Source organism: Eurytemora carolleeae, unplaced genomic scaffold, assembly GCF_000591075.1.
Source record: "Eurytemora carolleeae unplaced genomic scaffold, Eaff_2.0 scaffold325, whole genome shotgun sequence".
Taxonomy (NCBI): Eukaryota; Metazoa; Arthropoda; class Copepoda; order Calanoida; family Temoridae; genus Eurytemora; species Eurytemora carolleeae.
In genome coordinates this window covers 267,476-284,639 of record NW_019396214.1, presented here as the reverse complement: position 1 = coordinate 284,639, position 17,164 = coordinate 267,476, and the positions used below count along the sequence as shown (strand labels likewise).

The window sequence follows — 17,164 nt, the reverse complement described above, 5'->3', positions numbered from 1 at the left end:
ATGCAAATGTATTCCAATTGTGATACACTTAAAGTGTACATTCAACTCAGGAAGATGTTCAATGGTGAACTAAGAAGAGTGATCAGATGGTGCAAGGTTATAATGCAAGGAAATTTAATTGCAGTTGCGTACACTCTGCGTACATATCGAAACCAGTTCTCTCTGGGCGGTATTTGTAAACAAGAATAGATGCATCAGTGTTCGTTTAGTATTCAGAATATTTCATTGATTTTTTATGCGAAAGATGGATCCCATGTCAGGCTTCGACATCCGTCTTGTGTTTACATTACCGCCCAGAGACAGTTCACTGCAGTACAAAAGATGCGTACACCTCTGAAATAACTTTCCTTGCATTATAACCTTTAGGTGGTGTTTGTATAATTTCTAATGTGACAAAAATGGAAATTCTAGCATTGCTATTATTTATAAACAATAGTTACTTATGGTCCATTCCTCCTGGATTCCTAGAGCCCGAAACTAAAACAGGGTATCATCATGAAAACCTAGTATCAGAATCCCAGTTTTATGAATAGGGTTTGGCAGTTTTGTACTTGCCAATATGTTTGTTACAAAATATTATTTTATTTAATTTCTATTTTTCTACTTTTTCTTATTAATTAAATCTAAATCTATGCTTAGACCCATAAAGAAAATTAGGAAGGTTTGTTCAATAGTATTCTCTTAGTTTTTAGGAGAACAGGAAAATTAAGTCCTGTTTAAAATCTTTTTACATTAATAGAACAGTTTCTTGTCTGTCATAATAAGTCACAGTAAATTATATACAAACACTATCCACATTTGTCATCTAATCAAAACTTAAATTGAACAGGACAAGTGTTGTTCATTTTCACAAAACAATTGCAAGTATTCTGTTTTCAAGAATTTTTAATGGATTTTATCGAAATCCCATGTTTGCTGAACCACCCTGAAGAATATTGAATGTTAAAAATGTTCAGTGTTGAATATTTAAACATTTTACAAAAACTTTACTAACTCTGTAAACTTTATTTGAAACATTTTACGAAAATAAAATTTTAGAATTTATAAATTTTTATTCTAGCAGAGTGTGATCACATGGAAAGGTTGGCAGAAGGGTGAAGGATGGTAAATTTTATACACTTTCTTCGAGATGTTGGTTTTTGGAGGATAATAAGAATAAAGAGTTGAGTCTTAGCCACAAACTCTGATATATTAATCCCTATTTCTTTGCAATCCAATGTAGTAGACCTGAGATATCATAACTATAAATTCTGTTAGATCAAATAATATAAGTTTGAAATATCAAAGGTTTACACCATTAAGTTGCAACAATATTGGGATTAGAAAATTAAAGTTTGTGGCAAAAACTCAATTCTTTTGTGTCTCATTTGAAGATAAGAATTGCATGGAGTAGATACAATTTTCTATGTACTTGACATTTTCTTTAGAAATAAAAAACATCTGAAAATGATGGGTTTAGAGGTTCCAATATCGCATTTTCTTTTGAAATAGTTTAGGTTGGACTTTAATATAACTTCTCTACCAAGGAAACAAACAGTCAAACATAACAGACAAGCAAAAATATGTTGTACTAAATTATATTAAATACATTACAAATTACACAATACATATATAAACTAAATTATATTAAATACATTACAAATTACACAATATATATATGTACTAAATTATATTAATACATTACAAATTACAAAATATATATATGTAACAAATTATATTAAATACATTACAAATTACACAATGTATTAGATCAAATAAGAGTACGCTGGAGTAGGGTTGTTAATTGTTCTCAAAAACAATGAGTTAGGGTCACAACGAACGAACCATTGGTTTTGAACTTTAAAAAAACGAAAAACAAAGTGACAATAAAATCATTTGCTTAAATAAACAATAGTTTAAAAAAAATACTATGACATTTTTTAGTATTTAACTACAGTTTGATCAAGTATTACAGCCACAAAGCTTGACTAAAGAAATTGAGCAAAAATCAATAAATACATGATTTTTTAAACATTTTTTATTCAGTATACATTTGAACGATTACAATAAAAAAAACGCTAAACATTAACTTTACCGAATGTTCGAAGTGGCCACCATCAACTTACAGCTTGCCGTATTAATAGATGATGTATACGTACACAACCACTTCTAACTCCATCTACCTAGCTTACCTTAATGACCTAGTTTAAGATAATATAATAAAAATTTGGCTGGAAAAATATTTTTTCAGAAAACACTAAGTTCAGTTTCTCCTAGACCGGATGAACACCCTCATACATGATAAACATAAGAAGATATTCATAAACTTCTCTTCATACAGAATTTTTACAGTTTTTAGTTTTAACCTTTTATTATTAATGTGCCAAAAAAAGGCATAGTGTGAATTTTAATTTTTATTCTAAACATTTACTTTTCTTACACTATGTAATAATTTGACCTTGACTGTTTTTCCATTTTTTGTTTTGATTTTAGTATAAAGATATTGGAAAGTTTAATAAAAGCAAACTTTAACATAATACAGTTTTAAAATCTTGGAAGTTTCATCAATTTCCTTTTATAATACGATCCTAGGTGATTAGCAGCACTAACCTTCTAAGAACGAAAATTCATTTTGATAATTCGTTATGATAAATCAAAAACGAAACAAAAATCATATATTTTTTGTTCATTTTGAAGAATGATACCCTACCCTAGCTGTGCATTATATCGTAAAAGAAGACATTTAAAACAGTTCATAATTCCCCGATTTCCGAGAACAACAAACGTGTAAGATTATTTCAATTCTAGCTTGAGAACTCGGCTTTGCCTGGAAACTAAGTTTTCTTTATGAGAGTCAACCTATTCAACTAGTAGGCCTTTTAAACATTCCTTTAATTCTACCGAGTTCCTTACTCAACATTTGAGGCAAATCGGTTCCTGAGTTATGGTCGGACAAAAAAACAGAGATTACTACTTTAATTATTTCAATGTTATAATCTTTTTAAATTGTTGAAATGAGGCGATCTCTAGCATATATCAGAGTAAACATCATACTACTTCTCAACTACTACCTATAGTAGAAGTATTCAACTCACTAGCATATATCAGAGTAAGCATCATACTACTTCTCAACTACTACCTATAGTAGAAGTATTCAACTCTCTACGTAGTATTATGTCAACTCAAATCCATAAAAACGCATGAAGGATCTAAAAGTACTCGATGTTTTCCTAAAAACTACTTAAAACTTAGCACAAAGTAAAGTTGGATTTACAATTTTACCTTTTCAAAGCTTTGTCTAAGCATGTATAAATTTGATATCCATGTTTTTAATTTAGAAAACCGATTGTTTATAATTGTGGGTCCTCTGCAAAAGGGACTCGACGCGCATTTTTACTGGAGGAGAACCAAGGAGAGTAAACCAAACATTTTATTTATTATAAAAAAACCACATTATATCTTCCACATTTTTGGTAAAAGTTTTAAGGGTACCTTTGTCAATAGAACATGTCCCACTTTAACCCTATAAAGCTGGGGGGTCTGAATCTATGTAGCGCCCCCCCCCCTAGAAAAACGCCTTAGAGAATTGGTAGGGGGTTGAAATGCATGTTCATAGCCCAATTTGACAAGGCCAGCTCATTGAAAAAAAGAAGACCGATAACTTTAATAGTTTGGGTGCTAGGAAGGGTAGAAAAAAACGCCAAAAAAAGGGTCAGAAATTTTTCAGGAATATAGTTTTTAGATATGTAACTTTAGTCACAAAAAGTAATGGGCTATTTTAGATTTTTTTCCAGAGACCGGACATTTTCCGCGCTATACCCAACCCTATGCATTAAAAAAAAAAATTTAAATCCTTTAAATTACTATTCATTAAAAGTCAAGAAATTTCACGGTGATAGTGTCAAAAATGAGAGTGCTAGGACGTAAGTTCAAGTGATCAGTTTAAAATGGGACATTTTGAATTAAAGTTTATCATCGGCAGTTTTCTTTCTTAAAATTATTAATTTTCAATTTTGCGGAATCCTGCTGCAGAGACAAATGAAGGAAATTGACAGAAGTCAGTTGAATTACGTGAACGGTCCCTTTAAGATATTTATAATCGGTGCAGCTAGGTCTGAGTTCAGGCGCGCAACTAGACATTCAGCAAAAGGGGGGGGGGGAGCAAGAAAAATGTGTATTATAATTAACCATTAAAAAACTACCTTACCAATTTAGGATATTTTGGAGGAAAAATTTTATATTTTAGGTCATTCATTGAGTTTGGGTAAAATTTGTGTGGAAAAATTTTTAAACTATATTTCAGATTTTATTTATATTTATATTTCAGGGGCAGATTTTATTTTTTGGGGGCAATTTTTTTATTTTTCTTAAATATTTGATTTTGGGGCAAATTTTATTTTTTGGGGGCTTTTTTTAGTGTAGTCAATTTTGTGTATGGGAAATCTTAAATCTTTATTTCAGGCGCATGGACACACCTTGAGTCGTTATATTCTCAATGAGAGGTGATAATTAATTATTCTTTATATTTTGCATCATTTATATATTATATATATATTTAACGCAAACTTTTACGCGAAATTTAGCATTTTTTCGCGAAAATGAATAAAGTGAAAACATGCAAAAACGTTAATAATGCAAAATACAAAAATTAGTTTCGCGATAAAAATTCTGCGAAATCCATGAGCGTTTTAGCTGCAACAAATAATGCCAAAAAAACCTTGTGTATTTCTCTGATCTGTCACAAAGTTGTAAAATGTGTCACATAATTTTGACCTTCTGCTTCTATCTAGTTCACACTCAATGAATTTCTAATCTTTTCATTCTATCAATCCAGAAACTTTACAATATTATAAATATTCTTGAAAATTCATTCTCTGAAATTATTTATCCTCTATGAAATTAGCTCTACATGAAAGATTCAGAATTTGTTTCTAAAAAAAGTATTGCGATGGATAATGACGGATAGAATATTCTGTAAATTTGCAGCTATGTCGAAGATTTAATCTAAAGAAGGCTAATAAGACAAAGTATTTATACAAATATTCATATTTGATTTAATATGTTATTTATTTTTCATATGTTTTGTAACAAAAACGAAGATAATAAACCCTATGAAGTTCTTATATATATTGTTCACAAAATCTGACATTAGAAACAATTATTGAACAAATTTTACATTTTTTCTTTGCCAGCAAGCAAGCAAGATACTTTTACTAGAAGCTTAAAACTCGATTGTAAAGATTTAAGTACACAGTAGTAAACCATCAATAGGAAATATTTTAGAAGATATTTAAGAAACAGAGATAGATGAATAAATAGATACAGAGATGTATTTAAGAACATTTATGTATCACATGCATCTATCTCTCAACTAAGGGCAAAATTAACCCCAAATCTAAACTCATAGAGAATAGAATATATAGAGAGGAATTAAAAGAATCTCTCGGTATGAATTTTTTCAGTCCCTTTCAGCCTGAATTAGGGAGTTCAAAGTGTACAAATCATGTAAATGTTCACAAATTATATGCAGTAGAGTACATTAATACAGTATGCTCCCTAGACTATCCATTTCAAGTTCGAATTTTTAAACTGTTAAATAAACTTTATAATGGATTAGGTGAATAAAAACATCATTTGATTTATAGTTATAACGGAAAATCATCGTTTGTAAAGTGGAAGGCATAGAGTCTATGTGAAATGATCATTGGTCAATTATGAAACCAGCCTATTTCATAATTTGGTTTTCTTTTAACAATAATTTTAGATTTTCTTTAAAATGATATTCCAGGGCCCAACAGGTTATATAGCATAAATATGTGAAGTACACCTTCAGTATGGAAACAGTACAACAAAATGGCCGTTTTACACTTTTTTCTAGTAAATTCCTCTCTATATATTTTATTCTCTATGTCTAAATTAGACCAAAATTTAGATTTAAAAAGAGTTCCTGATTTAGAACGTCTTTGAGATAAAACGACTCTATACCGTTTTTTTAACCAATAACCGTTCTTTCCACGTTCGTTAGTTTCTAGATTGTTCCAATATATTGTAGCAACGCATTTTATGCGGTCGTTCTCCTTTTCGGAAAATATAAAGTGTGGATTACTGCAAACATAGTAAAAACATATATTTAATGGTATGGTCAGGGTGTCCCAATTAAGTATGGGAATAATTCTTCTATATCGTCTTTGTATAAAGCGTGGTCAAATTTTTAATGGTTAGCACCTAAATCTGTAAATTCCAAATGTTTACAATTTATTGAATAACATTAAAGAATTTTGAATATTATATTTCTTCTTCAATATTACACATACAAAGAATATTTCGCCTACCAAGCGTCGTTTTATTGTACTGAAAAGTACAATATTTTTTTTAATCTAAATATTTATATTTCCGGATCTGATAAATTTTTTACTATTGTTTTTTACATACAGTTTTTCATTTATAGAATTTTTTTATAAATTACATTTTAAATTGTACTAAGAAAATCAAAACATTTGTGTATGGTGTATATGGATCGATTTTTAATTTTTTTGCTATTACATATATATATCAAAGGACTTGTTTAGACGTCGGTAAGCTTATACTTTTAAATATTTTCATGACCTTTTTTGTCGATTTTTCTTATTTGCTTTCTTACATTTTTATGTTGGGTTTGTGCTCAAAATGTTTAATTTTAAAATTTCTTCAATGGTTCTGTACAGGAGAAATCCGCAACTTACTTTTAAAGAGAAATCAAAACTAAAAATAATTATTTTTAAAAGAAAAAACATTGATATCTAATCTATTATTGATCGGCCAAAGCTTAAATGAATGATGAAAACTTGATTGTTATTTTTCCTTCGACATAAGTTTAAGCCTTTTCCTTATAGTTAGGAGGGGTATTAAGGCAGGGATAATTTGTTAAAAAATCCAGTTTAATCTTGGTAAAGTGTTTGTTTGGCAGAATATTGTTTACAGATCTTGTAAAATATTTGCCAGATAAACTTTATATACCCAGGGGCAATATTTATAGATTTCTAAACATAGAGTTTCAAAACAGGGAGACTAAGATACAAATGGACTTGTTTAGATAACCGAAACCAGAAGGTTAAAGAGAAAACAGTTCAACAAAAAATAATGCTGCTAAAAAAGCTACCAAATAAAGCTAATTCAGTTTTTATAGCCAAACATAATGTTCAGATAATGGGGTCTGAATTTATGTATAGCCTGGGGAGGGGGCGTGGGAAGCCCCCCCCCCTTAGAAAAATGCCTTAGAGAATAGGTATAGGGTTGAAATGCATGTTCATAACAAAATTTGTCAAGGCCAGCTCATTAAAAAAAAATATTAAACCGATAACTTTAATAGTTTGGTTGCTAGGGAGGGTGAAAAAATACCAAAAAAGGATCAGAAAAATAAAAAAAATATCTTTTTGTTTTAAACAAATATCGAAGCGTGACACATGGCTTTTTTTAAACATGGTTTTTAGATCTGTCGCTTTAGTCACAAAAAAAGTATGGGCTATTTTAGATTTTTTTCAAAAACCGGACTTTTTTCCGCCTTGTACACAACCCTATGCATTAAAAAAACCAGATGATGTAAACCTTTAATAATTTTATCTTACATTATTTAGTCCAAGATTAATCATAGTTTGAAATATTGATAATAATTCCACGAAAAAAAAACAAAAAAACAATACGTGTTTATGTTTATGTATATTCATGTACCATTGTACCATTTATTTCCCGACACACAAAATCGAGTAAAAAGACAAGACAACAATAATATCTTTATTAAAAACACATCTTTTTATGTTTTATTCAAGAAAACCCAAATGGGGCGTACACATGAATTTGTTCAGGGGGGCTTACGTTTATTTTCTCCATAACCTTCCTCTGACTCAATTAAATTTTTTTATTTGAATCTTTTTATTTTATCAGAACATACAGATATAATGCAATAAAGTGTAAATTTATTCCCTAATTTTAATCAAACTGGGCTTATTTTTTAAATCTGACTAACAAAATACAAAATAATTTTATAGCAATAAGTTTTTAGAATATAAATTTAGGAAAAATTAATTTTTCTAAATTAAATAAAACAAATCCTTTTTTGTTGATAGAATCCCGAAACTAAATTAAATAAGTTTTGTATTCTACACTCCAGTGTTACCCTCTGTATTATGTAGAAAAAGAGAAAATAAAGTTGGCTAAAGTTTCTAATTAGTCTGTGTACATTTTTAAGAACATAACCTTAGCATTCTATGACTGGATCTCGAGAGGAGGGAAAGGGGTGCAGAAAGGTATGTTTTTAAGATGTCACAATGTGGGAAGAAAAACTTGTTAAGAATACCATTGTTCATAGTTTTAAGTTTTTAAAAGTTTTAAATGTCTTCAGTCTTTGAGGTTGATATGAAACCTTCAACAATTTGTAATTCTTTTTAATAATGTATTTTCTCAACTTTAATATTTACCTTATAAAGAGCTTCAACCGCAAAGAATTCAATACTTTAAAAAAAATGTATATTGCACAGATGAGTTTTTGGAGGTGGTTCAAGTGAGAAAATGAGGCTCGGACGAAAATCAAAATACATTTGAAATTTTTCAAACTAAAAAATCCGCGAAATTTTCAAAATTATTTATCTGTACAAAATGGCTCCTAAAAATAACAATGAACAATCCGTAAAATATTCATATACTATCGTAATTCTCACAGATAGCAGAAATTTAAAAAATCGCTTTTCTTTACCAAAAGTTCGATAACTGTCAAATAAAGCGTTTTTTTTGGTTGGTATTATTTAACCGGCATCCATTTTTTATATTTCGTAATTTAGAGTGTAGAATGAGTAGAATAGAAATAAATATGGTAGGTTCAAAGATAAAAAATTTTATTTTAGCAGCTCACTCGTTTAAAATTATAATTCTCATAAATCTACAATATCTTGCTTGCTAATCCATTGTTGCCCATGCCGGTTCTCTATAATCATTCCCGCCGTTTACCCGCGCTTTACAATTTTAGATATTTCTTCCTTCTTAGAATCTTAAACCCAAGCAAATTACATTCCCGAGGTTCTCCCGAGTTTTTCAATCCAAATTAGAGGCAAATTGAACAGACAACAGAGGTTTAAATTTTGTATATATATGTAGATATTTATTATTATCAAATGGTATCACAGTTAACAATACAATAGATATACATAATACATAACATATTCATGATTCTTATTTTCGCATAGTTTACGAATAATATTACAAACTAGCTGAAATGTCCGGCGTTGCCCGTGAAATTAAAAAAATCGAATTAAGAATAATTTTTTCTTCCCAACAAGATTTTATCTTACAAGATTTTGGCCTATTTGTAATTGGCAATAGTGTTATGAAAGTCTTTTCTCAAATTAAGTTTATTAACATTTTATAGGTTTAAATATTTCTTACAAAAGCACAACAGAAATACTCAACACAAATAGAACTAAGGATGGGAGGATAGCGATTGTTCTCATTTCTTCGTTTATGATTAAGGAAATAGTATAAGTTAAAATATTTTTAACAAAATTATCTAAACACAAAAATCCGTCAAAATTGTGCATTTTTTACCAAACCCTGTAAAAATTTCGAATTTTTTAAAAATTCCAACTAATTTAGTTTTTCTGGACAATTTTGAAGAAAATTATCTGTATGTTAGATTAGTGCTCGCACTGTAAATAGTGCAATGGCGTCCATTTTCTGAAATTTCTCCTCTGTTGACACCTTAGTGTTTACACTATACACAAACCCAGTTTACTACAGTGGCAGCTGGGATTATACAGGGTGTCCCACATCATATTAGACCGAGAACGGGTCTAAATTACGATTTTCGGGACTAATTAGAAAATTTCATTAGAATGAATCATTTTGAAAAATAACATAAGGCTTATATAAGAATTTTCTTGTGGAAAATGATAAGTTTTTCGAGTATTGAGGGTTTATTTTGGTGTTAAAGATTGGAGATAATCTAATATGATATGGGACGCTCTGTACCAATACAACGAAGACGTCTTTTTATTTATAATGATTTGATCACTAGCCAGGATTTTTCAACAAACAAGTAAACTTTGAGAAGCTGTTAACTGACAACTTTCCTTTGTGTAAATATGCTAGTGTTTCTCCTGTTAAAAAGCCTCGTAGATATCAAAATAACAGTAAAAAGTCGTCTTCACTGTATTAATAAATACGACGCAGACTGCAGATAAGTCAATTTTAAAGCATCAGGTAAAATTATGAATACCATTAATTACACACAAGATGCCATAAATGTCGTATCCCAATTTCATATTTCATGAGTATCATTGCAGGTTTAAGTTAACAAACAAGAATTAGATACTAGTAGATTAGTATACTACAAAAAACGACTAAGATGGTTGAACAATGGAATTGGACAATTATGTCTGAATCCTGAATTTCTTCAAGGTTCAGAGAGTATTACATCCTTATCTAAGCATCACCTTCTCTCATCATTTAAATGAAATGTGTTTATCATGAAAACTTTGCTTTAAAGAAACATATAACTCGTAACAAATTATCATTTACTAATCCTTTGCAACTTGATGTCGTACCATTTTCTTTATAACAATTCATAAATTTAACTAGATCTAAAGGTGCGCGTGCGCGTCTAAAATTACAATGGTTTCGCCACCAATTGCAAAGAAAAAAGAATTAGTATATCGAGTTTGATCAATCAGTTTCTTTCTCTGTAAAGTATTTATTCTTATTACCCTCTTTATCCTTCTTGTCCTCGGCCTCTTGCTGTTTTGCAAACTCAATAAAAACCTAAAAAACCGCCATTTTTTTGCTGTCGCCATTTTGAAGTTTGCCCTTCTTTTTACATTGTGTTGCAAATGTTATTTTTGTCTCCATTTTGATTTATGTCGTCATTTTGATTTATGTCTACATTTTAATCAATTTCGACATTGATCGATGTTGCAGTTTTGATCTTTGTCCCCAGTTTAGAGTATTTTCATTTCAATAAGGGAGGTTGTCAATATTTTGTGCTTGTTGTTGTTTAGCCGGGTTTTAAAATTTTTTTTTCATTGTTTGATAATAAATGATTGAACTTTGAAAAGTTTGCTGAAAAGTTTCAAAATATAATCGAAGATAAAATTTGTAATACTTGTTCTAGGGTAGTTTGAGAAAAGCTGTAGTCTTCCAGTCGGAATTCGGATTTACCTGAAAAATAAAACTTGAACAAAAAAAAGAAAATAATAAATTAAATAAAGTTCATTTCAGATTCAGCAGACTAGACCAAAAACAATTGATTAGGAAATAAAATAAAATAAAAGTTACTTCGGGGAAGTCAAAGGTTTAAGGTAAAAAAATGTTCTCTCTCTGAGCTAATATCTGATAAAGGACTTGAGTTTTTGCCACAAACTCCAATTTTCTATCCACTTTAACATTTTAACTTGATGGTATAGAAACCTTTGATATTTCAAAGTTAGAATATTTGATCAGACAGAATTCATAGTTTGAATTATCTAAGGTCTATCACATTGGGTTGTAGAGATATAGGTATTAAAACACCAGACTTTGTGGAAACCACTCAGTTCCTTTTCAGCAATAAATATACTTGAGCTTTTAAGAATTATGATTTTTGAAGACTTTTTACCCACAATTAAATTAATCTATTTTCCCCAACACAGCAAATAAAACTGGAAGAACATCAGAAGGAGGGAGGGGAAATAATTTTTAAAAGAGGTGGGGGGGAAATGATTTTTCAGGAAAATAAACACCCCTGAAGAATGCATAAATCATCCTTGAACCAATTAAAAATTAATCTACCCCAAAGAAGGAATACATATGCGGCGGCAGGACAATAATTCTTACATGTCTCTAGCCTGGAGAAAGCTTGAGCTAGTGAGGAAAACCCTTCCTGGGGAATATTGTAGCTGCGTCGATCAGAGAAGGTTTCATTTACCTCCATTAGGGGAAAATATTCCTAAACAAAGATAGTCATTTAAAAAAAATATTTACCCCCTTATTATGATTGAAATCAAAAAGAATTTCAATTTAAAATTTTTTCCTGAAGAACAGAATTTTTATTTTTAAATTGTCATTTAAATTCTTTATCCTGTTTAACCTACTAATGTTTATAAATGTAACACAAATTCTACCTTTAAATTGTTCTTTGATATATTCCAAATTCTGTCCTTAAATTGTCATCCAATTCACTCCATATTCTACCTTTCGAATTTTTAATCCAAATTCTACCTTTAGATTTTCCTCTAATGTAACACAAATCATACCTTAAAATTTTCCTCCAATGAAACACAAATCCTACCTTTAAATTTTCCTCCAATATAACACAAATTCTACCTTTAAATTTTCCTCCAATGAAACACAAATCCTACCTTTAAATTTTCCTCCAATGAAACACAAATCCTACCTTTAAATTTTCCTCCAATGTAACACAAATCATACCTTAAAATTTTCCTCCAATATAACACAAATTCTACCTTTAAATTTTCCTCCAATGAAACACAAATTCTACCTTTAAATTTTCCTCCAATGAAACACAAATCCTACCTTTAAATTTTCCTCCAATGGAACACAAATCATACCTTAAAATTTTCCTCCACTTTAACAAAAACTCTACCTTTAAACTGTCCTCCAATGCCCCCCAATCTGGATTGTCTCCCGACCTCCATTTGACCTCCAGTAAGTATCCAGCTCCATACTTGTTCTTTAACTGCTGTGTAGTTCCCAGGGCTCTAGAGAGTTAAAGGAAAATCACTAAATGTTTAAGCTCCAAGCATCCAACAATAAACTGTCAGATATATTAATTATAAATGGCTTGTCTCTGCTTTTTGAAATTATGTATGATTGACATTAACGCCTGAACTGATCACAACCCGAGGAAGATTTTACTGCTGGTCCAATTTTTGGAATTCCAACAATGAGCAAGAAAAAAAACTAATTAAAAATTAAAAATTAAAAATTAAAAGTAACACAAGGAAGGAAGAGCAAGAAATTATTTTGTTTTCGAATGTTTTGAATTTAGTGTCCATTACAAGATATGCATGCAATATCCTTAATATTTCATAACGCAGAACGGATGTTTGCAGTAAGTGGAAAAAGAAATTAGATGAATACAAATAAAGTGAAACATGGTCTGTAATATCAACTAACCTGAGTTCCCCTTTCACCATGATTCCAACTCTTGAACAGAGGGCGTCAGCCTCTTCCATGGAGTGAGTTGTTAGGACTGCTCCTCTTTCTTTTTTAAAGCTGGCCTAGAATAACATCAAGAATTAGCTTAGGACAGCTCATTCTTTTATAAAGCATAAAATAAAATCATGGAGTGTGTTAATGACTACTACTTGCCTTAAATAACATCATGGCGTGGGTAGTACAGTGATAACCAGAAAACTCTGGAATAAGAATTCGACTCAAGTTATGACTTTAAATAGTTCAATGAACATGAGACAAATGCTGCGTAAACTGCTACCCATTTAACTAAATAATTGATTTAATAACTTACAAGTTAAGCTATTTGTTTGTAGCAACATCGAATTCACTAACTATTGCTATAAAGCCGCCTTCTTATTCTACAGATTTCTAGTTATCACTGTACATATGTACATATTCTGTTGTTTTGTTATTAGTCCCACAAACTACAAGTTTTAAGTCAGCAGTAGTTCCTTAAATGTTTCCTTTTCTTTAGATTTCCAAATCTCAGAGCTTTTAAGATTTTGATTCAAGTTTTAAAATTTTGTATTTTACAAAATTACTCAACATTCTCTCTTGGGAACCTTCGTTTTGTTTTCTAATGCTCTTCTATTTAAAGAGGGTCCTAAACACATCAAACCTTATCGTCCACTTTTCTAGTCTGAAAAGTGTTTAATTCTGACAATATTCTCCATTGTCTCTTCAGCAGAAATCTGCATTATATTAAAGAAAACCAAAAGAAAAAAATGGATATCTCATTCATTCTTGATATGAAAACGTTGTGAAGGGTAGGTTTGTGAATCGGGCATGCCACTCTATGAATAAAGCGTCCCAGCTAACATTATGTATACAGTCCCTTTAAGCCTAAGGTCAAATGCTCCAAATGTTATGCAATAGATGCCAAAATTCAGTCACTTCACTATATTCAAAAGAATTTTGAAATATAAAATATTTAATAATTTTAAACTGAAGATATTTTATCCTTTCAACCACAAAGTCCAGATTATTGAAAAAAAAGCAAATTTTCAAGATTACCAAAACGGCTGAACCGATCGGGCCCAAATTTTATGTGGTGCCTCACGTGACCCCTGGGAAGGTTTACGAATGATCAAAATTTTAAAAAATTGTATTTAAAAGGTTTTATTTTTGTAAAATTTTGAAAATATCCGAAAAAATATTATGAAATCCGCAAAATTTTGTTTGTTTTTGTTTTATACTGTTCAAAGAGAAGATGCTCACAGATAAAGCCACAATTAAAAGTTGAAATAGAAGATGGGCGCGAAGCGCTCTAAAAGACTAGTAAGATAAAAATCCTTATAGTGATAACCAGAAATGGTAAGAAGAAATTTAGACTAAAGTTATAACTTTTAGAAATTCAATGAGAAACAGCAAATGTGCAGTGTAAACAGACCCATTACACTAAATTAGTGATTTTATAGGTGTCTAGAAAAATTATTTACCTTGTAACAACATCAAATGAACTTAAGACGTATTACTACAATGTCGTCTTCCTTTTCCATTGTTTTCTGGTTATCACTGTGTTTTGATTATATTTAACAAAGAAATTAAAAACTTGTCACAAAACCTCACTTTTATTTCTTTAAAACCTAATTATGTAAACCATTAATATTTTTTATGTTTTGTTTTTACTTCTAATTAATATTTTGGCATTCACAACACAAAAAAATTTAAAACATATAGTACTGAGAAATATTTGAAAATAGATTAACATAAAGCTGGTTTAAAACATTTTTCGACAGAACATAGAACATAACAATTGGCTAAAAGATGTTGCTTGAAGAGGGCATAACACGTGAAAATCAAAAAATTGATGTTATAGCTTCACCGCAAACTAGACAAAAGGAGAAGAGAAACTTCGTGATATTTAATCTCACGCACAAGTATCAGTAAAATAAATTTATCTGATTATTTATTAGAAATTTAAATTATTTCTGTTCTTCTCAATAGCTCTTCAAAAAGAGGAGTTATGATTGAAAACATAGATTTTAATCATACGTGCACTGCACTCACTTTGACGTGACTTAAAACCAAAGAGAATAAAATATATATTAGAATGGAATTTACTAGAAAAAAGTGTAAAACGGCCATTTTGTTGTACTGTTTCCATACTGCAAGTGTACTTCACATATTTGTGCTATATAACCTTTTGGGCCCTGAAACATAATTTAATAGAAAATCTAAAATTGACATTAAAAGAAAACCAAATTATGAAATAGGCTGGTTTCATAATTGACCAATGATCATTTCACATAGACTCTATGCCTTTCACTTTACAAACGATGATTTTCAGTTTTAACTATAAATCAAATGATTAATTCATTTTATAAAGTTTATTTAACAGCTTTAAAAAATTCGAAATTGAAATGAATAGTCTAGGGAGCATACTGTATTAATGTACTCTACTGCATATAATTTGTGAACATTTACATGATTTGTACACTTTGAACTCCCTTTCAGGCTGAAAGGGACTGAAAAAAATCATACCGAGGGGTTTTCTAAATTCCACTCTAATATATATTCTTTTCTCTTTGCTCAAAACTGAATCAAAAGATCCTTCTAGGAGTTTTTACCCAGGCTCCTGTAATGCATAATGCTACCTGGATTGTGTTCCAGACAAAACGTTTGGATTGTGGATCCATTCCAGTGCTGGGCTCATCTAAAAATAGAGGGGAAAAGTTATAAAATTATTCAAATTAAAGAGCGTAGAATGTTTTTTTTTCAAGTGGTCCTCCATTTGTAAATTATAAAAAACATTTAAAATTGAAAAAAATTGACTTAATCTTATTAAACAAAAAAATCGAAATCTGAAGGACTTGAACTTCATATTTCTGGTGACATTGACAGCAAAAATAAGGTACACCACATATTGGAAATGCCAAGACTATGGTTATTTTTTTATTGATAATTAGGTTTACGACTCAATGCAGAAAATTATTTCAAAGATCAAAGACGACCTTCAATTCGTCTTGCTACTGTCATGTTTCGTGGGACACCCTGTAGAACGATTTCAAGGTTGAGTTTGGGGTTCTGACTTCTATTTTTACAGGTTAAAGTTTAAAGATTTCATAAGGAATAAAAACAAGTTGCAGGATGTCATGAATGTAATAATAAAGTGTGCATAAAGTCCGTGCAGTCGTCTCTCCTCTGTGGGTTAGCCTGTATCTTTCTAACCTCCTTGATTAAATTTGTTCAACTCGTTTCAACAGATTAAACCTTTTCCAAGTGCACTAATGAGATAATTACTCTAAGTGATGGTATATAATACAGGGTTTACTTTAATGACGACCTATCCTGAGAAGTTTATCAAGACTACTGTACGAAATATTTTCAGTTATTTTTCTACATTCATAGTTCTCTGCTAGCTGCAGCTGTAAACTCGTGTCTCTCTTTGTCAAATAAGAAATTTGTCCAAAATTGAGTTTTGTATTTGCAGAATTTAGCATAAGAAATATTTCGAAATAAATATAGAAAGTAAATATTCAGAAAGTAAATATATACATATAGAAAGTAAATTTAGAATTAGAATTATTTTACACTTTAAAGTTTGAACTCTTCAGTTTTCAGGTTCTATTTTGATATTCTATTTGTTTATTTAAATTTATAATTTGCTTGTTAGTCGGTTTGTCTCTCTGCTTACTTGTATCTAATAAACGACAAAAAGACTGAACTGCTTAAGCACAATTTTTTAAGGAAACTCAAATTGAAAAATATAAAAAAGATTGTTTTTTTATAAATTTTGCGCAATTTTCAGTTATCATTTATGGTGAACATATTAACCAGGCTCACTTTACTGTGTTTTTAATACTTACCCAATAGAACTATTTTTGGGTTTCCCAGCATAGCCATAGCGTAGCTTAGTTTTCGTTTAGTGCCCCCACTACAGTTCTTTGAGAGCTTCTTCCTGTGCTCTGTTATTCTCAGCCCATCCATATACCTGCAAATGAAATTGTGGCTTTTTAACAAGATGCAGCCTAACGTCGGACCGAGT

General features: G+C 30.1%; 1 protein-coding gene across 1 annotated transcript in view; it reads right to left on the bottom strand.

Moving 5' to 3' along the window:
* Window positions 1-9,324: 9,324 nt before the first annotated feature.
* Window positions 9,325-17,164, bottom strand: part of LOC111698332 (ATP-binding cassette sub-family A member 9) — a 57,582-nt gene continuing 49,742 nt past the window's right edge. The window contains exons 53-61 of the mRNA XM_023468648.1: window positions 16,986-17,110; window positions 15,774-15,832; window positions 13,117-13,220; window positions 12,584-12,698; window positions 11,815-11,926; window positions 11,105-11,160; window positions 10,710-10,764; window positions 9,982-10,439; window positions 9,325-9,750 (exon numbers count right to left, since the gene is read on the bottom strand). Coding sequence (XP_023324416.1) covers window positions 10,429-10,439; window positions 10,710-10,764; window positions 11,105-11,160; window positions 11,815-11,926; window positions 12,584-12,698; window positions 13,117-13,220; window positions 15,774-15,832; window positions 16,986-17,110 — 637 coding nt within the window. The 3' untranslated portion in view covers window positions 9,325-9,750; window positions 9,982-10,428. The remainder of the gene's footprint in view (window positions 9,751-9,981; window positions 10,440-10,709; window positions 10,765-11,104; window positions 11,161-11,814; window positions 11,927-12,583; window positions 12,699-13,116; window positions 13,221-15,773; window positions 15,833-16,985; window positions 17,111-17,164) is intronic.